This window comes from Bombina bombina, chromosome 10 (assembly GCF_027579735.1).
Source record: "Bombina bombina isolate aBomBom1 chromosome 10, aBomBom1.pri, whole genome shotgun sequence".
NCBI classification, from domain to species: Eukaryota; Metazoa; Chordata; class Amphibia; order Anura; family Bombinatoridae; genus Bombina; species Bombina bombina.
The window spans coordinates 184,010,902-184,033,695 of NC_069508.1; the positions used below are offsets into that span (position 1 = coordinate 184,010,902).

General features: G+C 37.5%; 1 protein-coding gene across 1 annotated transcript in view; it reads left to right on the forward strand.

The window, feature by feature from the left end:
• DPH2 (diphthamide biosynthesis 2) overlaps positions 1–22,794 on the forward strand; it is a 28,355-nt gene that overhangs the window by 4,914 nt on the left and 647 nt on the right. The window contains exons 2-7 of the mRNA XM_053693584.1: positions 2,792–2,961; positions 3,468–3,580; positions 11,345–11,565; positions 15,227–15,859; positions 16,071–16,256; positions 18,706–22,794. The exon at positions 18,706–22,794 is cut by the window's right edge and continues 647 nt beyond it. Of these exons, the coding sequence (XP_053549559.1) occupies positions 2,803–2,961; positions 3,468–3,580; positions 11,345–11,565; positions 15,227–15,859; positions 16,071–16,256; positions 18,706–18,830 (1,437 nt within the window). The 5' untranslated portion in view covers positions 2,792–2,802 and the 3' untranslated portion in view covers positions 18,831–22,794. The remainder of the gene's footprint in view (positions 1–2,791; positions 2,962–3,467; positions 3,581–11,344; positions 11,566–15,226; positions 15,860–16,070; positions 16,257–18,705) is intronic.

Consider the following 22,794-nt stretch of genomic DNA (forward strand, 5'->3'; position numbering starts at 1 on the left):
ATTTTTTAGTTCTTGCCTCATGGGGCCCCCCTAGCCATTGGGCCCCTGACAGGAGTCACCCCTATCACCCCCTGATGGCGGCCCTGCCTACAGATATAAGTTACAGAGACATGTATATGTACACAATGTGATAAAGTAATGAGATCTGATTATACCTACAGATATAAGATAGACACATGTATATGCACACCATGTGATAAAGTAATGAGATCTGATTATACCTACAGATATAAGATAAAGACACATGTATATGTACACAGTGTGATACAGTAATGAGATCTGATTATACCTACAGATATAAGATAGACACATGTATATGCACACCATGTGATAAAGTAATGAGATCTGATTATACCTACAGATATAAGATACAGACACATGTATATGTACACAGTGTGATACAGTAATGAGATCTGATTATACCTACAGATATAAGATAAAAACACATGTATATGTACACAATGTGATACAGTAATGAGATCTGATTATACCTACAGATATAAGATAAAGACACATGTATATGTACACAATGTGATAAAGTAATGAGATCTGATAATACCTACAGATATAAGATAAAGACATGTATATGTACACAATGTTATAAAGTAATGAGATCTGATTATACCTACATATATAAGATAAAGACACATGTATATGTACACAATGTGATACAGTAATGAGATCTGATTATACCTACAAGCTGAACCCATTTATTAGTTTGGGCTTCAAAACCAGCTATTGCATATGCACAAATAAACCTTAAACAGCAAGTTTTCATACATGTTATACTCGCACATTAAGGGAAAAATAATCTAACATTATACTGGCTCTTTAAGTTCAGAAATGTTTAGTATAAATGGGGAAACAATAACAATGTATTTTAAATGAAAAAAATAAAGGTGCTATTTAAAAACAATTTAATACATTCCAGTAGGTACAATGAATAATTGGGAATTAATTAATTAAAAGGGTATACTGTCCCTTTAAATCCTTAGAAAATCCATAATTGTTATAGGGGATGCTCAGTTAAAGGTACATATATCCACATGTGGTAGGAGTGCCTAGATCAGGGAAATTTAGTTGAAAGTATCTGACCTCTTAAAGGGACATAATAATATATATAGTATAACTGTAACAAGCTGACAGGAAAATATCACCTGAGCATCTCTATGTAAAAAAGGAAGATATTTTACCTCACAATCTCCTCAGCTCAGCAGAGTAAGTTCTGTGTAAAAAGTTATACTCAGCTGCTGCTCAGCTGCAGGTAAAAAACAATAAAAATGAAGAAATGAACAGCAGCCAATCAGCATCAGCAGTGCTGAGGTCATGAACTCTTACTGTGATCTCATGAGATTTGACTTAACTCTCATGAGATTTCATAGTAAGCTTCCTTTATCTGATTGGTGGAATAATATGAGAGTTCACGAGGCTCATCCCCTAAGCTGTCCCAGGACAGACATACTAATATGCTGCTTAAAAATCCTTTACAATGGGATGTGGCTACTGAGGAACTTTTGAGGTAAAATATCTTTCTTTTTTACATAGAGATGTTCAGGTGATATTTTCTAGTCAGCTTTTACAGCTTTTTACAGCTATACTGCATAAACATTTGGGTATTATGGCCCTTTAAGTACAGTATTAGACGAACAAATTGTAGTTTCAGCTTCGCAGGCATTGTTAAATGAGAGAAACACTAAATTCAATCCGCACATCAATATCTTTTTCAAAATTATTTACACTATCGTTAGAACAAGTATAATAAGGCATTGGAAAGTGGGAGCACCAGACTGGGCCGAGATCCTGAACAGAATTGATAACATATATTCTATGTATGAGAGAGCTGCACATTTACAGAATACAAATGCAACTTTTAAAGGGACACTCAATCAAAATTAAACTTTCATTATTCAGATAGAGCATGCCATTTTAAACAACTTTCCAATTTACTTCCATTAACAAAATGTGCACAGTCTTTTTATATTTTAACTTTTTGAGTCACCAGCTCCTACTGAGCATGTGCAAGAATAAGTGTGTATGCATTTGTGAATGGCTGATGGCTGTCACATGGTACGTGTATGCATTTGTGATTGGCTGATGGCTGTCACATGGTACAGGGGGAGTGGAAAAAGACATAACTTTTAAAATTGTCAGAAAAAAAGTCTACTACTCGTCTGAAGTTCAGACTAAGTGCTATTGCATTGTCTTGTTATCTTGCATTTGTTGATTATGCAAATCTACTGTGTTGACTGGTCCTTTAATAAAGCTTGGTTCTACTGGGTACTCGAGGAACAGACTATCAGGGACTCTTGTAGGCAGAGATGAAGTGATATAATAGTCGAAAGACAAGAAATGGAGAGACCCCCATTAGTTGAAAGATGTTGTTTAATTTTTCTTTTGCATACATTTTCATTATTTCCTGCTGCATAATAAAAGTTACCTATGTCCACTACACAAGGGTTTGGAAAGAGATTTCAAGATAGAAGTTCTGAAATGCACAGTGGCATTTGTTTGTTTCATTTTTGTTTTGGTTATTGAATTAAAAATTACAAAATCTAGAGGAATATCTTTTATTTCTTACTTGGTGCTTTTGAATCTGTATAAACCTAGCTGAGCACATAATCTACAAGATTCTTATACTGTGCATGTTTGTTATTCTTAACACTTTGCTCTGATATGTACTCAATAAGAATTATTATCATCTAAATCCTGAGAAAATAACTTTTTATCTTTAAAAATGAATACTTATAGCTACATACAGAGAGGTTTTATTTATTTTTATGTTGTTCTACAGAGGTGAATGAAATGACGACTGCGTTATTCAGTAATGATGGGGAGGAAGCGATTCACCGAAGCCTTACGACTACAGACAATGACGTAATCAAGAGCCCAGAGGAATCATTGGATGAGGTCTATGAAACTGAAAAGACTATTTCTTTCATTCAGAAGACAGGTGCCAGGAAGGTACTTATTCTGAAATCCAAACTTTATAATAAATATTAATTAAAAAATATCAAAAATTACTATTTTTCCCCACTGGCAAGTCACACTCATCTCTGTCTGTGTCTTTGGTTTGTTTTTTTGTGTTCTAAAATGAAAATAATGCTCTATTTATTTAAAAAACAAATCTAACCTTTCTTATTACAGTACTGTGCTATCTTTCTGATGTTGCTATGTATACAGAAGTATTAAAATGATATAAAACTACCTTTAGGTTACATGTATGAGCTGTAGAATGTCATGTAAGTATTGCATAAAAGACATTAGATATTGTTGTTTACAGTTGGTTCCATCCCCTCTACAAACTGTCCCATTTTACAGATGCAAATATTCCAAAATTCAAACTATTCTGAAATCCAAACCTTTTCCAGCTTCAAGCAGTTTGGATAAAGGGTTTTCTACCTGTACTGCGATATATTTGGTACATTTTGGTCCTGAGTAAAAGGCTGACTATTTTTATCTTGGGGCAGGTTGCGCTGCAGTTTCCTGATGAGCTTTTGGTTGATTCTGTCACCGTCTCAAAAAAATTAGAAGCTGCAACAGGAGCTAAAACCTACATCTTAGGGGACACTTCGTATGGCAGGTAATATCATAATATAAAATGTATGTGTTTTTAATGCTAAAATTAAAATACTAATTACACATTTTAAATTATTTTTTTATATTTTTTATTCTCAATTTTTTTTTTGTAAACTATATATCATAAATAAGGATAATTTCTAAAACAAAATATCTCAAGAACTCCTTAACTGATTCCTTTTGCAGGGACTACCAACCTAAATATAAACACCAAGTTTAATTGTGTAATCCAATTTCATAAGCATTGAGGAAAATGAGACATAAAATGCAGTTGACACCAACTGTACATGTGGTTTAAATTGGTTATTTGTTTAATTATTTCTTATGTATTTTTTTAAAACAAGGTATGTATATGAAGTAGCTGTTTTTTTAAAACAAGAAAATGGCTTCTTTTGAAGTATTTTTGAAAATATTGCTGGACTTTACTCACATTTTTAATTAAAGGGACACTTAACCCATTTGTGTCTGTAATGATTCATATAGAGCATGCCATTTTAAAGGGACAGTTCACCCAAATATTTTCTCCCATTTAAATTGTTCCCAATGATCCATTTTACTTGCTGGAGTGTATTACATTGTTTACAAGTAGCTCCTTTACCCCTATTTTGGCCCTTAATATTGCCGATTTAGCTTGTGGTGTCCCAACCTATACTGAAAGTTTTGATACTGGAGTCTCGGCTATTGAATAGCTTAAGTAAACATTGCCAGCAGAAGAAATTACACTCCCAGTGGGGTGAAGGATAGTTAAGTAATAAAATGATTATTTCTCTTGTTAAGTGTATCCAGTCCACGGATAATCCATTACTTATGGGATATTCTCCTTCCCAACAGGAAGTTGCAAGAGGATCACCCACAGCAGAGCTGCCATATAGCTCCTCCCCTCACTGCCATATAGCTCCTCCCCTCACTGCCATATCCAGTCATTCTCTTGCAACTCTCAACAAACATGGAGGTAGTAAGAGGAGAGTGGTGTATTATAGTTAGTTTTTTAACTTCAATCAAAAGTTTGTTATTTTTAAATGGTACCGGAGTGTACTATTTTATCTCAGGCAGCATTAGAAGAAGAATCTGCCTGCGGTTTCTATGATCTTAGCAGAAGTAACTAAGATCCACTGCCATTCTCACATATTCTGAGGAGTGAGGTAACTTCAGAGGGGGAATGGCGTGCAGGTTATCCTGCAATAAGGTATGTACAGTTAACATATTTCTAGGGATGGAATTTGCTAGAAAAATGCTGCTGATACCGGATTAATGTAAGTTAAGCCTAAATACAGTGATTTAATAGCGACTGGTATCAGGCTTATTACCAGAGATACATACTCTTATAAAAGTGCAATATAAAACGTTTGCTGGCATGTTTAATCGTTTTTATATATGCTTGGTGATTAAACTTATTGGGGCCTAGTTTTTTTCCACATGGCTGGCTTGATTTTTGCCTAGAAACAGTTTCCTGAGGATTTCCACTGTTGTAATATGAGTGGGAGGGGCCTATTTTAGCGTTTTTCTGCACTGCTAAAATTACAGACAGAGACACTCAGCTTCCCTCTGCATGATACAGGACATCTCTGAAGGGCTCAAAAGGCTTCAAAAGTCGTGTTTGAGGAGGGTAACAACCACAGTAGACCTGTGGCAGTTGTGACTAGTTTTAAAAACGTTTTTTTAATTTATTATTCAGTTTTTGGTATTAAGGGGTTAATCATCCATTTGCAAGTGGGTGCAATGCTCTGCTAACTTGTTACATACACTGTAAAAATTTCGTTAGTGTAACTGCCTTTTTTCACTGTTATTTCAAATTTTGACAATTTGTTTTTCTTAAAGGCACAGTAACGTTTTTTTATATTGCTTGTTTAACTTGATGCAAAGTGTTTTCCAAGCTTGCTAGTCTCATTGCTAGTCTGTACAAACATGTCTGACATAGAGGAAACTACTTGTTCATTATGTTTAAAAGCCATGGTGGAGCCCTATAGGAGAATGTGTACTAAATGTATTGATTTCACCTTAAACAGTAAAGATCAGTCTTTATCTATAAAAGAATTGTCACCAGAGGGTTCTGTCGAGGGGGAAGTTATGCCGACTAACTCTCCCCACGTGTCGGACCCTTTGCCTCCCGCTCAAGGGACGCATGCTAATATGGCGCCAAGTACATCAGGGACGCCCATAGCGATTACTTTGCAGGACATGGCTGCGATCATGGATAATTCCCTGTCAGCGGTATTAGCCAGATTGCCTGAATTAAGAGGCAAGCGCGATAGCTCTGGGGTTAGACGAGATACAGAGCGCGTAGATGCTGTAAGAGCCATGTCTGATACTGCGTCACAATATGCAGAACCTGAGGACGGAGAGCTTCAGTCTGTGGGTGACATCTCTGACTCGGGGAAACCTGATTCAGAGATTTCTAATTTTAAATTTAAGCTTGAGAACCTCTGTGTATTGCTTGGGGAGGTGTTAGCTGCTCTGAATGACTGTGACACAATTGCAGTGCCAGAGAAATTGTGTAGACTGGATAAATACTATGCAGTGCCGGTGTGTACTGATGTTTTTCCAATACCTAAAAGGTTTACAGAAATTATTAGTAAGGAGTGGGATAGACCCGGTGTGCCGTTTCCCCCCCCTCCTATATTTAGAAAAATGTTTCCCATAGACGCCACTACACGGGACTTATGGCAGACTGTCCCTAAGGTGGAGGGAGCAGTTTCTATTTTAGCAAAGCGTACCACTATCCCGGTTGAGGACAGTTGTGCTTTTTCAGATCCAAAAAATTAGAGGGTTACTTTAAGAAAATGTTTATTCAACAAGGTTTTATTTTACAGCCCCTTGCATGCATTGCGCCTGTCACTGCTGCGGCGGCGGCATTCTGGTTTGAGGCCCTGGAAGAAGCCATCCATACAGCTCCATTGACTGAAATCATTGACAAGCTTAGAACACTTAAGCTAGCTAACTCATTTGTTTCTGATGCCATTGTTCATTTGACTAAACTAACGGCTAAGAATTCCGGATTCGCCATCCAGGCGCGTAGGGCGCTATGGCTTAAATCCTGGTCAGCTGACGTGACTTCAAAGTCTAAATTACTCAACATTCCTTTCAAGGGGCAGACCTTATTCGGGCCTGGTTTGAAAGATATTATTGCTGACATTACTGGAGGTAAGGGTCATACCCTTCCTCAGGACAGGGCCAAATCAAAGGCCAAACAGTCTAATTTTCGTGCCTTTCGAAACATCAAAGCAGGTGCAGCATCAACTTCCTCTGCTTCAAAACAAGAGGGAACTTTTGCTCAATCCAAGCAGGCCTGGAAATCTAACCAGTCCTGGAACAAGGGCAAGCAGGCCAGAAAGCCTGCTGCTGCCCCCAAGACAGCATGAAGGAACGGCCCCCTATCCGGCAACGGATCTAGTAGGGGGCAGACTTTCTCTCTTCACCCAGGTGTGGGCAAGAGATGTTCAGGATCCCTGGGCGTTGGAGATCATATCTCAGTGATATCTTCTGGACTTCAAAGCTTCTCCTCCACAGGGGAGATTTCACCTTTCAAGATTATCTGCAAACCAGATAAAGAAAGAGGCATTCCTACGCTGCGTGCAAGACCTCCTAGTAATGGGAGTGATCCATCCAGTTCCGCGGACAGAACAAGGACAGGGTTTTTATTCAAATCTGTTTGTGGTTCCCAAAAAAGAGGGAACATTCAGACCAATTTTAGATCTAAAGATCTTAAACAAATTCCTCAGAGTTCCATCATTCAAGATGGAAACTATTCGGATCATCTTACCCATGATCCAAGAGGGTCATTATATGACCACAGTGGACTTAAAGGATGCCTACCTTCATATTCCGATTCACAAGAATCATCATCGGTTCCTGAGATTTGCCTTTCTAGACGGGCATTACCAATTTGTAGCTCTTCCCTTCGGGTTGGCTACAGCCCCAAGAATTTTTACAAAGGTTCTGGGCTCTCTTCTGGCGGTTCTAAGACCGCGAGGCATAGCGGTAGCTCCTTATCTAGACGACATCCTGATACAGGCGTCAAGCTTTCAAATTGCCAAGTCTCACACAGAAATAGTTCTGGCATTTCTGAGGTCGCATGGGTGGAAAGTGAACGAAGAAAAGAGTTCTCTATCTCCTCTCACAAGGGTTTCCTTCCTAGGGACTCATAGATTCTGTAGAAATGAAAATTTACCTGACGGAGTCCAGGTTATCAAAACTTCTAAATGCTTGCCGTGTTCTTCACTCCACTCCGCGCCCTGCGGTGGCTCAGTGCATGGATGTAATCGGCTTAATGGTAGCGGCAATGGACATAGTGCCATTTGCGCGCCTACATCTCAGACCGCTGCAATTATGCATGCTCAGTCAGTGGAATGGGGATTACACAGATTTGTCCCCTCTACTAAATCTAGATCAGGAAACCAGAGATTCTCTTCTCTGGTGGTTATCTCGGGTCCATCTGTCCAAGGGTATGACCTTTCGCAGACCAGATTGGACGATTGTAACAACAGATGCCAGCCTTCTAGGTTGGGGTGCAGTCTGGAACTCCCTGAAGGCTCAGGGATCGTGGACTCAGGAGGAGAAACTCCTCCCAATAAATATTCTGGAGTTAAGAGCAATATTCAATGCTCTTCTAGCTTGGCCTCAGTTAGCAACCCTGAGGTTCATCAGATTTCAGTCGGACAACATCACGACTGTGGCTTACATCAACCATCAAGGGGGAACCAGGAGTTCCCTAGCGATGTTAGAAGTCTCCAAGATAATTCGCTGTGCAGAGTCTCACTCTTGCCACCTATCAGCAATCTATATCCCAGGGGTAGAGAACTGGGAGGCGGATTTTCTAAGTCGTCAGACTTTTCATCCGGGGGAGTGGGAACTCCATCCGGAGGTGTTTGCTCAATTGGTTCATCGTTGGGGCAAACCAGAACTGGATCTCATGGCGTCTTGCCAGAACGCCAAGCTTCCTTGTTACGGATCCAGGTCCAGGGACCCAGAAGCGACGCTGATAGATGCTCTTGCAGCTCCTTGGTTCTTCAACCTGGCTTATGTGTTTCCACCGTTTCCTCTGCTCCCTCGACTGATTGCCAAAATCAGACAGGAGAGGGCATCGGTGATTCTGATAGCGCCTGCGTGGCCACGCAGGACCTGGTATGCAGACCTAGTGGACATGTCATCCTTTCCACCATGGACTCTGCCTCTGAGACAAGGCCTTCTCATACAAGGTCCTTTCAATCATCCAAATCTAATTTCTCTGAGACTGACTGCATGGAGATTGAACGCTTGATTCTATCAAAGCGTGGCTTCTCAGAGTCAGTCATTGATACCTTAATACAGGCATGAAAGCCTGTCACCAGGAAAATCTATCACAAGATATGGCGTAAATATCGTCATTGGTGTGAATCCAAGAATTACTCATCGAGTAGGGTTAGGATTCCTAGGATATTGTCCTTCCTCCAAGAGGGTTTGGACAAAGGATTATCAGCTAGTTCCTTAAAGGGACAGATTTCTGCTCTGTCTATTCTTTTACACAAGCGTCTGGCAGAAGTTCCAGACGTTCAGGCATTTTGTCAGACTTTAGTTAGAATTAAGCCTGTGTTTAAACCTGTTGCTCCTCCATGGAGCTTAAACTTGGTTCTTAAAGTTCTTCATTCTATTGATATCAAACTTCTATCATGGAAAGTTCTTTTTCTGATGGCTATTTCCTCGGCTCGGAGAGTCTCTGAGTTATCTGCCTTACATTGTGATTCTCCTTATCTGATTTTTCATTCAGATAAAGTAGTTCTGCTACAAAACCTGGGTTTTTACCCAAGGTGGTTTCTAACAAGAATATCAATCAAGAGATTGTTGTTCCATCATTATGTCCTAATCCTTCTTCAAAGAAGGAACGTCTTTTGCATAATCTAGACGTAGTCCGTGCCTTGAAGTATTACTTACAAGCTACTAAAGATTTTCGTCAAACATCTAACCTGTTTGTTGTTTACTCTGGACAGAGGAGAGGTCAAAAGGCCTCGGCAACCTCTTTTTCTTTTTGGCTTTGGAGTATAATCCGTTTAGCCTATGAGACTGCTGGACAGCAGCCCCCTGAAAGGATTACAGCTCATTCCACTAGAGCTGTGGCTTCCACCTGGGCCTTTAAAAATGAGGCTTCTGTTGAACAGATTTGCAAGGCTGCGACTTGGTCTTCGCTTCATACCTTTTCCAAATTTTACAAATTTGATACTTTTGCTTCTTCGGAGGCTGTTTTTGGGAGAAAGGTTCTACAGGCAGTGGTTCCTTCCGTTTAAGTTCCTGCCTTGTCCCTCCCATCACCCGTGTACTTTAGCTTTGGTATTGGTATCCCATAAGTAATGGATGATCCGTGGACTGGATACACCTTACAAGAGAAAACATAATTTATGCTTACCTGATAAATTTATTTCTCTTGTAGTGTATCCAGTCCACGGCCCGCCCTGTCCTTTTAAGGCAGGTCTAAATTTTAATTAAACTACAGTCACCACTGCACCCTATGGTTTCTCCTTTCTCGGCTTGTTTCGGTCGAATGACTGGATATGGCAGTGAGGGGAGGAGCTATATGGCAGCTCTGCTGTGGGTGATCCTCTTGCAACTTCCTGTTGGGAAGGAGAATATCCCATAAGTAATGGATGATCCGTGGACTGGATACACTACAAGAGAAATAAATTTATCAGGTAAGCATAAATTATGTTTTTCTTTTGTTCTCTCTATGTATTGAGCTTTAGTTTTCCAGACAAATATAAGATAAGGAAGCAAGTGTGTGTACACAAAGTGATAACCTAATGAGATCTGATATTACCTGAAGCTCAATCCATTGTAATAGGCTGTGGTTTAAAAGCACAAAACCAGCTACTTCATATACACAAATAAACCTGAAAATGCAATTTATATTAGATTTAATACTCTGTAGCTGGTATAACAAGTCATTGGAAATACATTAATATAAAAACAATTTTACAGTGTACTGTCCCTTTAAGCATCTTTCTAATTTACTCCTATTATCAATTTTTCTTTATTCTCTTGCTATCTTTATTTAAAAAGCAGGAATGTAAAGCTTATGAGCCGGCCCATATTTGGTTGAGAACCTGTGTTATGCTTGTTTATTGGTTTGCTAAATGTAGCCACCAATAAGCAAGGGCTATCCATGGTGCTGAACCTAAAATGGGCTGGCTCCTAAGCTTTAAATTCCCGTTTTTTAAATAAAGATAGCAAGAGAACAAAGAAAATTTGGAGTAAGCCGGCCCATTTTTGGTTAAGAACCTGGGTTATGCTTGCTTATTGGTGGTTAAATGTATCCACCAATAAGCAAGTGCTATACAGGGTGCTGATTCTAAAATGGGCCTGCTCCTAAGCTGTACATTCCTACTTTTTATAATAAAGATAGCAAGAGAACAAAGAAAAATTAATAATAGGAGTAATTGAGAAAGTTGCTTAAAATTGCATGCTCTATCTGAATTATGAAATTAAAAAAAATGGGTTTAGTGTCCCTTTAAGAGCCTGAAGAATATTTTTTTTTCTTTTTAATTCTCATGTCTCTCTTTCTTACTTGTGAAGAATTTCTGGTTTGACTTCTGAAAGTTATCAGTTGTTCCAACCAGCTTGCTCTTCACCAAAGCAAACAGAAATCCTCTGTGTTGTTCTAGTTATTTCATAAACTGCTGGGGTGTCACTTTTGTTATTTGTCAGCCAGGTAATGAGTTTTATAAACGTGACTGCTCTTTAGTAACTTATTGATACTGATGTGATAATGACTTATTATTTTTCATCTTTTACCCTTTGAAAGCTGCTGTGTAGACGAGGTGGCTGCCGAGCATGTTGGAGCTGATGCCCTTGTACATTATGGCCGGGCATGTCTCACTCCTTGCACCCGCTTGCCCGTCTCTTACGTTTTTGGGCACAAGAAAGTTGACAAAGATCTTTGCTCTTACACCTTCCGGAACCTCTATCCTGACACAAAGAGCCACGTGGTAGTTCTCAGTGACGTGGTGTATAGTCATATTATAGGTAAAGTTCACATCTTTTTTTTTGTTTAATAGAAGTCCGAGTAGATATAAATGATAAACCCGGTATGCCATGGAAACAAAAGTAATAACAACACTGATATATTGACAGCAGTCAAGAGATTAACTTACTTGGGTAATGGAAGGGGAGGGATAGTGGTGGAAAATCGTAAGAGGTCTACAACCTAAGTAGGCAGACAAAGGCAAAGTGATAGAGCAACTGTATGAGAGAACCTACTTGCCTCGCTCTCAGGTAACGGTCTATGCCCACTTTTGTACCACTCCTGGCGCTGACTTTCTATAACAGCAGTAACCCAGATCTTTATCAGCATTTCAGAATGCAACATGTTTTCTACTTATTATAATACAACTATAAACTGAAAGCATTCTAGAAATGTATGCAGGAAATCCTAACTGATTCTTGGTTTTATATCTGATTTGCCATGAAGTGACTAACATTATATTGCAGTAGACATTTTCATCTCCCTTAAAATATAATCATTATCCGAAACCCTGAAAAGTAGCATCAAGGTTAAATTTGTTTAAAGAAAACCAGTACTCAAAATTATTCTATCATCCTTATGCTCAGCATTTAAGCCTGGAAGGTGTAAAGAAAAAATAGTTTTACTTTTACATTTTTAACTAAGATAACAGTATTCATTGTGTGCTTCCTTCATGTCTGATAGGTACTTGCTGCTAATGTCATTGTCTGATAGGTACTTGCTGCTAATGTCATTGTCTGATAGGTACTTGCTGCTAATGGTCATTGTCTGATAGGTACTTGCTGCTAATGTCATTGTCTGATAGGTGCTTGCTGCTAATGGTCATTGTCTGATAGGTACTTGCTGCTAATGTCATTGTCTGATAGGTGCTTGCTGCTAATGGTCATTGTCTGATAGGTACTTGCTGCTAATGTCATTGTCTGATAGGTACTTGCTGCTAATGTCATTGTCTGATAGGTACTTGCTGCTAATGTCATTGTCTGATAGGTGCTTGCTGCTAATGGTCATTGTCTGATAGGTGCTTGCTGCTAATGGTCATTGTCCGATAGGTGCTTGCTGCTAATGGTCATTGTCTGATAGGTACTTGCTGCTAATGGTCATTGTCTGATAGGTACTTGCTGCTAATGGTCATTGTCTGATAGGTACTTGCTGCTAATGGTCATTGTCTGATAGGTGCTTGCTGCTAATGGTCATTGTCTGATAGGTACTTGCTGCTAATGGTCATTGTCTGATAGGTGCTTGCTGCTAATGGTCATTGTCTGATAGGTGCTTGCTGCTAATGGTCATTGTCTGATAGGTGCTTGCTGCTAATGGTCATTGTCTGATAGGTGCTTGCTGCTAATGGTCATTGTCTGATAGGTGCTTGCTGCTAATGGTCATTGTCTGATAGGTGCTTGCTGCTAATGTCATTGTCTGATAGGTGCTTGACAATTATGCACAATACACCCCAGCAATAAATTAAAAGCATTGTAGCCCCCTTAGGTTGTTAAAGGGAAGTCAAGTCAAAATTAAACTTTCATGATTCAGATAGGTCATGCAATTTTGAACAACTTTCCAAATTACTTTTATCAAATTTGCTTTGTTCTCTTGGTATTCTTAGTTCAAAGCTAAACATAGGTAGACTCATATGCTAATTTCTAAGTCCTCGAAGGCCGCCTCTTATCTCAGCACATTTTGACAGTTTTTCACAGTTAGACAGTGCTAGTTCATGTGTGTCATATAGATAGCATTGTGCTCACTCATATGGAGTTATTTATGAGCCAGCACTGATTGGCTAAAATGCAAGTCTGTCAAAAGAACTGAGATAAGTGGCAGTCTGAAGAGGCTTAGATACAAGGTAATTACGGATATTAAATATGTATTAATATAACAGTGTTGGTTATGCAAAACTGGGGAATGGGTTATAAATGGATTGTCTATCATTTTGAACAATAAAAATTCAAGTAAACTGACCCTTTAAGGAGCAAAATGCATATAAAATAATACACTGGGCTCTGTTTTTAATGTTGAATGTGTTAACCTTTTGTTTGTTTTTTTACAGAGGGTTGAAAAAGTTTAAAACATTAAAAGGACAGAGCCCAATGCTTTATTTTTTAATCATAATATAGTGGACTATGGGAGCCAGAGTTTAAAATCACATAATATTACCTAACACCAAAAAAGAACAAAAAACTGTTTTATAGTAATGACCTGCCTTGTTGTTCTACTTCTAGGTTGATGCATTTTTGTAAAAGTTAACAACAATAACATTACAGACCCCAGCTATACTAATACATTAATAGTCCCCTTTTGTTTCCAAATTTTATTTTGGCTTCCAGTAGGCTCTTAAAGGTCAAAGTATGTTATAGATATTTGCTAGTAAAGTTATGTTGTGTCTGGTGGGATTGGCCAGTGGGCATTAAAGGGACATTAAACACTGAGATGGCAATATAACATGATAAATCGTATATAGAAAAAAACCTCTGCAATATACTTTCATTATTTATTTTGTCCCCTTTTACTGTAATTCCATTGTGAAATTGTAAGCTTTTCAGTTCCTGTTAGAAATGTTAAATTCCACACAGCCATTGGCTGCACACTCTAGTGACCTATTTATAACTGTCCCTAATTGGCCACAGCAGAGAAGGTAACCTAAGTTACAACATGGCAGCTCCCATTGTTTTATAGACACTAAAACTTTACACTTATTTTGTTAATATTTAAACAGCTAATGAAACTTTAAAAAATACATAAACGTTATTCTCAGACTAATCTTATTTTTTACTGCATCATTCTATCTAGCATTTATTTAGTGTTTAATGTCGCTTTAAAGGAATATTAAACAGTATGAGATTATAATATACATTGTTTAATTGTGTGTAGTTAAACAACTTTGCAGTATACTTTCATTATTTATTTTGTCCCCTTTTCCTGTAATTTAACTGAGTTTATAAAGTAATGGGTGCCGTCGTGTTTGTACTTAAAGGACCAGTCAACACAGTAGATTTGCATAATCAACATGCTAGATAACAAGACAATGCAATATCACTTAGTCTGAACTTCAAATGAGTAGTAGATTTTTATTCTGACCATTTTAAAAGTTATGTCTTTTTCCACTCCCCCTGTACCATGTGACAGCCATCAGCCAATCATGAATGCATACACGTACCATGTGACAGCCATCAGCCATTCACAAATGCATACACACTTATTCTTGCACATGCTCAGTAGGAGCTGGTGACTCAAAAAGTTTAAATATAAAAAGACTGTGCACATTTAGTTAATGGAAGTAAATTAGAAAGTTGTTTAAAATGACATGCTCTATCTGAATAATGAAAGTTTAATTTTGATTGAGTGTCCCTTTAAGTTGCCCCTTATCTGTTTCCCCTGCTAAAGGGACAGATATAAAAGAGACTGTCTGAACAAGGCTGTGTTGAACATAGTATAATCTCAAAGAAATTCAACACAACTTTGCACAAGCAGAGATAAATAGAAAACTATTTCAAACATTACTTTAAAGAACCTAAAGTACTTTATAGAAACATAACTTTTACACTTAGATTATCAAAATTTAAGCAACATAATTGTAAAATACATATTTTTTGTTTTGTAGTTTTATGTTTAAAATACCAAGGCACTTGTTTGTTAGGGTAAAGTTACTGATTTAACTTTATTTTTTTAAAGATGACTTGAAGTCCCTCTTGGCCTCGGATTACACCAATGTTGTCTTCTCCAAACTGACCTTGCAAGGAGAGACACCTTCTCCAGATGAGATCTGCAAGTTTGGTCGCACTTTCTCTCCAGAGCCAAACCTCTGGCCTGCGGGTTACAGCATTTTCTATGTGGGAGGTGAGGGACCAACTCTCAGCAATCTTATGTTGACCTGGCCCAGCTGCTCCTTCTTCAGTTTTAACCCAGAGACAGGGGAGGGCAGGAAAGAAGGTCTCAGAGTGAATAGTGCTTTAATGAAACGGTTTTATTTGATAGAAAGAGCCCGTGATGCCAAAGTGGTTGGCATTTTAGTGGGCACACTGGGAGTCACAGATTACCTTTCTGCACTAAACCATCTGAAGGACATTATTCATCGTGCTGGCAAGAAAAGTTACATGCTTGCCATGGGAAAGCTAAACCCAGCTAAACTGGCCAACTTCCCAGAAATTGATATATTTGTGTTGGTGGCCTGTCCAGAGAGCTCGCTGCTTGACTCCAGTGCTTTCTATAGGCCAATTGTGACTCCTGACGAGATGGAGGTTGCATGTAACCCCGCGCGGGAGTGGAGTGGCTACTGCATCACTGACTTCAAGGAGCTACTTCCAGGTAATGGTGCGAGGGGAGTAAAATGAAAATGTTTTGTAGAGAGCTGAAGAATTGCATGCAGTAATTTTATCTGGGTGTGGTGTGGGAGGGATTAGAAGTGGCGAGTAACATTTTGTCCTGGCTAGTATGTATGTACTGTATATATTGATATATATATATATATATATATATATATATATATATATATATATAATCTGTAATAATATTGCAGGTGGAGCTGCCCATGTGGAGTTTCCAGAGATTGACCCATCAGACGCTGACTACACAGATGTGTCATTAATCACAGGGAAGTTAAGATCTTATGGACTCTCTGAGGAAAGGGTGCCAGGCACAGAGCCGTGTAAGACGCTAGCAGAGAGAAACAATGCTACAACATTGGCGGAAATGGGACCTGCAGGTAAAGTAATGATATTATAATCAAGAACCCTCTGAAGGTGTTTTATATAAAAATAAAGTTCTAATACAAAGTCACTCCTTTCCAGCTGGGTTACAGGTTCAGATACTACATTTTACAGAGTATTAGTGCAGCCATTTTATGCTTCCTTTCATGGGATTCAAAAAAGCTCTTTAGAGAGGCTGTTTCTTATGGACATACATGGAACTCCGTATAAATCTGCTTTGTCGAGGGAACTGTGAGATATTTAATGGCTCTCATTAAACGTATGTGTTTGAAGCAAATAAAAAAACAGACTGCAACTCGCTTTGTTAAATTGTTGTCAAGTTTCATTTACAAAAAAAATTTCTGTTACTGAGTGTATTTCATATTATACGACAATCTCACAAACACTAACACTGTGAGACAAAGCAGCAAGGGCTGTGTGAATTATCTGAGAGATGTGCTAAAATTCCAGATGATCCCATGTTCCCTATTTTAAGGATTTTTAAAATATATTTACATTTGTTTACCTTTTTATGTAAAATTCAAGTATGACGTGTAAAATAAATTTTAAAAAGTGACTATACTGTATATTGTGTGAATACTGCTAAAAGGAGATGCTTGCAGGCCAAAGAAGTTTATCAACTCCTTGTTTCACATTACCTTCACCCCACTGCTCAGTGGTTGATATTTTCATACATTATCAGCGCGCTGTAAAGCTGCTTCCCTGCTAAACAGAAAAGTACAAGGCGCAATGGCTATTGAGGTTACATTAAAACATATACATTTATTAAAGAACAAACAGATTACCATGGATCCATGTTACAAATCTGAGTAAAATGTTAAAATGTATGAGTATATATACATATGTGTATGGTAGCTATCAGGAAATAATAAATAAACCTGGTAAAGGATGACACTAATATTGGTATGTCCAAAAACCACGTGGTTAGATACAAAGTCCAAATATCAGAATGGTCTCCTTAAAGGGCCACTAAACCCAAAATCTTTCTTTCATGATTCAAATAGAGAATAGAAATTTAAAAACATTACAATTTACTTCTATTATTTATTTTGCTTCATTTTTTAGATATCCTTAGTTGAAGAAAAAGCAATGCACACGAGGCTTCTGTGTGCAGCAACCAATCAGCAGCTACTGAGCATATCTAGATATGCTTTTCAGCAAATAATATCAAGAGAATAAAACAAATTAGATAATAGAAATAAATTAGAAAGATGTTTATAATTACATTCTCTTTCTAAATCATGAAAGAAAAAATGTGAGTTTCGTGTCCCTTTAAGGTTCACCTGTGGGTGGATGTAGGAAGTGGTGTCTGTATTATATTTTATATCCAATAGTGAAAAAGAAAGAAAAAAGCAATACTGGTATCCTTGAGGGATAATTTGAATTATGAAAGAAAAACTTTGGGTTTCATGTCACTTTATTTGTTTTCCTGTTCTTTTTCACCTTTGTAGGCTCAGGTGTGTGTACGTTTTTGGAGCGATACATAGCTGCAGTTTTGCATCAGTGATTTTAACAATTTTATAAATTGTGCAAGAACTGCTGCCATCTAGTGCTCAAACTGTAAAACATTGTTAAAAGCATTGTTCAAAATTGTTGCCAGATAGTTTGGCAGACGTGCACGCTCTTGAGCATACAATGCTTATAAAAGTGTTATACACTTTTAAAGCACTAGATGGCAGCATTGTTTTTTTTCTCCGTAGGATGTTGCAAATTGACTGCAGTTTAGTGCTCCAAACTGGTGCACGCTTCTGAGCTTATTTAGATATGCTCTTTAAAAATGGACACTAAGAGAACAGAATAAATTTTATAATAAATGTAAATTGGAAGCATTGAACACTTTATCAGAATAATATAAAAGTTTGTGTTTTCGGTCCCTTTAAAGGGACATGAAACCCAAAATGTTTCTTTAGTGATTCAGATAGAGCATGTGATTTTAAACAACTTTCTAATTTACTATTATTAGCGTGCACGTGTCTGGAGCACTATATGGCAGCAGTTTTGCAAGAATGTTCTCCATATGCAAGAGCACTAGATGGCAGCACCATTTCTTGCCATGTAGTTCCCCAGACACCTACCTAGGTATCTCTTCAAGAAAGAATCTGTGTGTTGGATGCTCTGTCTGAATCACAAAAGAAAATGTCCCTTTAAGCCCTTTGTGGGAGTTAAACACATAGTTCATATTGCAATATTTTCATGGCTGTAATATTATAAACCATATCTACAAACTGAAACTTCACATAAATTGCTCTTATCGAAATTAGCATTGGCTGTGAGGAATTTTGTTTTTACTTGGCAGACTGGAAATCACAGGCAATAAAGGTTGGTGATTTCCAATAAGTTCTGTAAAGGGGATTTTTACCGGAAATGATAAAGTTATGTTTCCCTGAAATGAATTTGCAATTAAATTAAGATATGTCTAGTAGGACTTTGTTTCTTTCTTTTCAGCCTCATATCTGGCCTCCCGTACCTGGCAGGGATTGGACAGAGCTTTAGGTGAAACGCCGGTTGTCAAGGCGACAGAGGGGCGTAGAGGAATCGCCATTGCCTATGAGGATGAAACCGGCAGCTGATCAGCAGAGATGTGTGAAAGACTGAATCTCATTACCTAAGTGTCAAGTGCGGCTCAGTAAAAGGTCATTAGTATTAGGTTGTAAAGTGAGGATCCGAGACGGCGCAGCAGAGCGCACCATAGTCATGAGTTTAATATTCATCAACTACAAGACCAAAAGGCAAAGAAAGTGAAACGTCAGTGTATGGGAAGGTGGGGGACCTTGGTATAAGGGCATGTCTGTGCATTATAGACGGGAAGTTCCCTGTAAATTCTACTAACTGTACTTAAAGCGATATGAAACCCATTTTATTTTCTTTCATGATTCGGATAGAACATACAATTTTAATTCTATTATCAAATGTACTTTGTACTCTTGATATCCTTTGTTGAATGACCAGCAATGCACTACTGGGAGGTAGCTGAATGCATCAGGTGAACCAATGAGAAGAGGAATATATGTGTAGCCACCAATCAGCAGCTAGCTCCCAGTAATGCATTGCTTCCCCTGAACCTACCTAGGTATTCTTTTAAACAAAGGATACCAAGAGAACAGAGCAAATAATAATATAAGTAAATTGGAGAGCTGCATGCTTTATCTGAATCATGGCAGAAAAAAAAATTGTGTTTCCTGTCCTTTTAAAGGGCCCTTCTAGTGATAAAAAACAAGCATTTAATTTGTAAGTGCTTGTAATTTTACCACTAGCGATGCTGCAAGTCTATGCGTTTTAACCCTGCAAAGGGGGAAAAAAACACATAGTTAAAGTACCAGAACCAACTGTTCTCTGCAGCTTCCAATTGTTACTTTTATATGTTTAATCCCTTTGGGGAGGGGAAGGTTAATAATAAAGACTTGCGTGTGTGTTTAAATTATACAATGTTTTCATTATAATTGCCCTTTAAAAGGGAATAAACACTTGTAATTACAAGACTTTTCTGCAGTCTTGCAATAAATTAACTTACCAAACAAGTGTAAAAGTTTTCTTGATACATTAACACTTTACACTAATTGGTTTTAATTAGCCAAAATCTCCCCCCACTTGCCCTATTTGTAGGAGCCAATCGGGACTTGTTACTGCAGTAGGCACAGCTAGCCACAGCATTGTTATGCAGTATCTTCTCTTATCACATTTGCTGAGGCCAATAAGCAGCAGATATGTAGCAGCGTTAGGCTCATGAAGTCAGCATTGTGCACCAGTTCTCAGAGCTAAATTACAGGAAAAGTGGGCAATTTTTTTTTATAAATCTTAAAAGTATCTTTAATTCAAGAGAACAAGATCAGGAAATCATGTTGCATACAATTAAAGGGATAGGAAAGTCCAAATTAAACTTGCATGATTTAGGTAGAGCAGGTCATTTTAAGACACTTTTAAATTCACTTCTATTTTCAAATGTGCACTCCATCAGATGAGAAAAATAAGCAGTCTGTAGACAGAGCTATTAAATTGTTGCAAAGTATTTATTCAAACAACAAATCTACAGGTAAACACAGGTATTTTCAAATGTGCTTTGTTCTCTTAGTATCTCCTTGTTAAAAAAAGAATACGCACATATCGTATACTAGTGGGAGCTGCTGCTGATTGGTGCCTGCACACATTTGTCTCATGTGATTGGCTAACTAGATATTTTCAGCTTCCTGTCAGTAGTGCAATGCTGTTCCTTCAGCAATGGATAACAAGAGAATGAAGAAAATTTGATAATATAAGTACATTTGAAAGTTGTTTAAAATTATATGTACTGTCTGAATCATAAAATAATTTTTGAGCTTAATTTTTTGAGCTTATTTTACCTTTAATGGCTGTCACGGCTGAATGTTTACAGAAATCTCCCAGGATTTAATGAAGTTTTATCAGAATTGTCTCTACTGCATTATATATTTCCCATTTTGTTCTCTTAAAGGGACAGGAAACCCAAAATGTTTCTTTCATGATTCAGATAGAGAATACAATTTTATTACAAGACCAGAGACTCATATTTTGCTTTCTTTCCTTTACTACTTAAATGCATTTAAGTAGTAAAGGAAAGACAGCAAAATACTTGTCTCTGTGTCTTTAATAAAATCTAGATTATACCTTCATAACTTAGGATAATCCGAATTTTATTACAAGACCAGATACTCATATTTTGCTTTCTTTCCTTTACTACTTAAATGCATTTAAGTAGTAAAGGAAAGAAAGCAAAATACTCGTCTCTGTGTCTTTAATAAAATCTAGATTATACCTTCATAATTTAGGATAATCTGAATTTTAAACCATTTTCCAATTTACTTCTATTATTTAATTTGCCTCATACTTCAGCAATCCTTTGTTGAAGAAATAGCAGTGCACATGGGTGAACCAATCACACGAGGCATCTATGTGCAGCCACCAATCAGCAGCTACTGAGCCTATTAAGATATGCTTTTCAACTATAGATATCAAGAAATGAAGCAAATTAGATAGTAGAAGTAAATTTAAAAGTTGTTTAAAATTGCATGCTCTTTCTAAATCTGAAATAAAAATTTGCGTTTCATGTCCCTTTAAGAGCAAGCAAAGCTATAATGTCCTATAAAAGAAGGCTGAGGCATGCTCAGGTGTGTGCACTTGTACGGAGCACTATTTGGTAGAATTGTTGGTAAAAACATGCTCCTGAGCTGATACCCCAGTATGCTCTCATGTAAAGGAACTGGGGGCCTGATCATCTAAATAGATAATCTAGAGATGTTCAGGTGATATTTTCTAGTCAGCTTTTTACAGCTAAGCTGCATCACTTTCAAATGCTCCATTATTTGTGTATCATGTCCCTTTAGCTTGTAACCCTTTCAGTTTCATTATCAATTTCCTTTTTATTAAGTTAATCAACGTCTATACCAGCAGCTGAGTATAAAATGCTTGATAAATTGTTCTCTTGGGTTTACTTTTGTATATGAAATAGCGAACAATAAGAAATTAACATTGTCTCTATGCGTAAAGAGACATATAACCCAACATGTTTCTTTAATGATTCAGACAGAGCATGCAATTTTAATTTTTAATTGACTTCTATTATCAAATTTTCTTTGTTCTCTTGGTATATTTTGTTGAAAAGCAGGTAGGTTAGCTCAGGAGCATGCACGTATCTGGAGCACTATATGGCAGCAGTTTTGCTAGAATGTTATCCACTTGCAATAGCCCTAGATTGCAGCATAATTTCCTGCCATGTAGTGCTCCAGACATCTACCTAGGTATCTCTTCAACAAAGAATACAATGGGAACAAAGCAGTTTGATAACTTTAAGAAACTTGGAAACTTTTTTAAAATTGTATTCTCTGTCTGAATTATACAAGAACATTTTTAAGTTTCATATTCCTTTAAGTATTGAAATGTACAGTATAGGTGGGGATACCACTGGCAAAACAGCTTTTTCAAATGTCAACATAAAGATAAAGGAGTGATTTGTAAACAATTTAATATAGTCCAGCAGGTAAAATGAATCATTGGGAATAAATTAAAGGGTTGAACATTTTACAGCACACTTGTCTTAATGTGTAAAAACAATGAGCAAAAGAGACGTCTTCTTTATAGTCATTTTTATTCTAACAAAATTTAGAATTGCCATTATATTTATATCAGGGCTTAAAATGTCCTTTTTCCCACTCGCATCTTGTGTTGCTGCACAGCGTCCTGTTGTTACTGTAAGGTGGGAGCCGGCTGCACGGAACCACCTTGACTGTGTGTTCATGGGAGCCACCTCTACTGATACAACCGTACAAGGGAGAGCGCCCCATAAGCGGTACATAATTTCATACGACTGCTTTGATCCCTCCAAACAGAAAGGGGAGCACGCACCCTGCTCTTCCTATTTGCACACTCTTAAACTTAGTGATTTGTAAAGTTTAATGACTTATATAGCTCAGTATTAAAAAATATGTGCACTTCAGGTCAAGTCATTAAACTTTACAATTATGCTTCTTTTTTAAAATACTTACCTTTTTGTTACGGTAAACTTATATTTTTCAGTATTTAGTT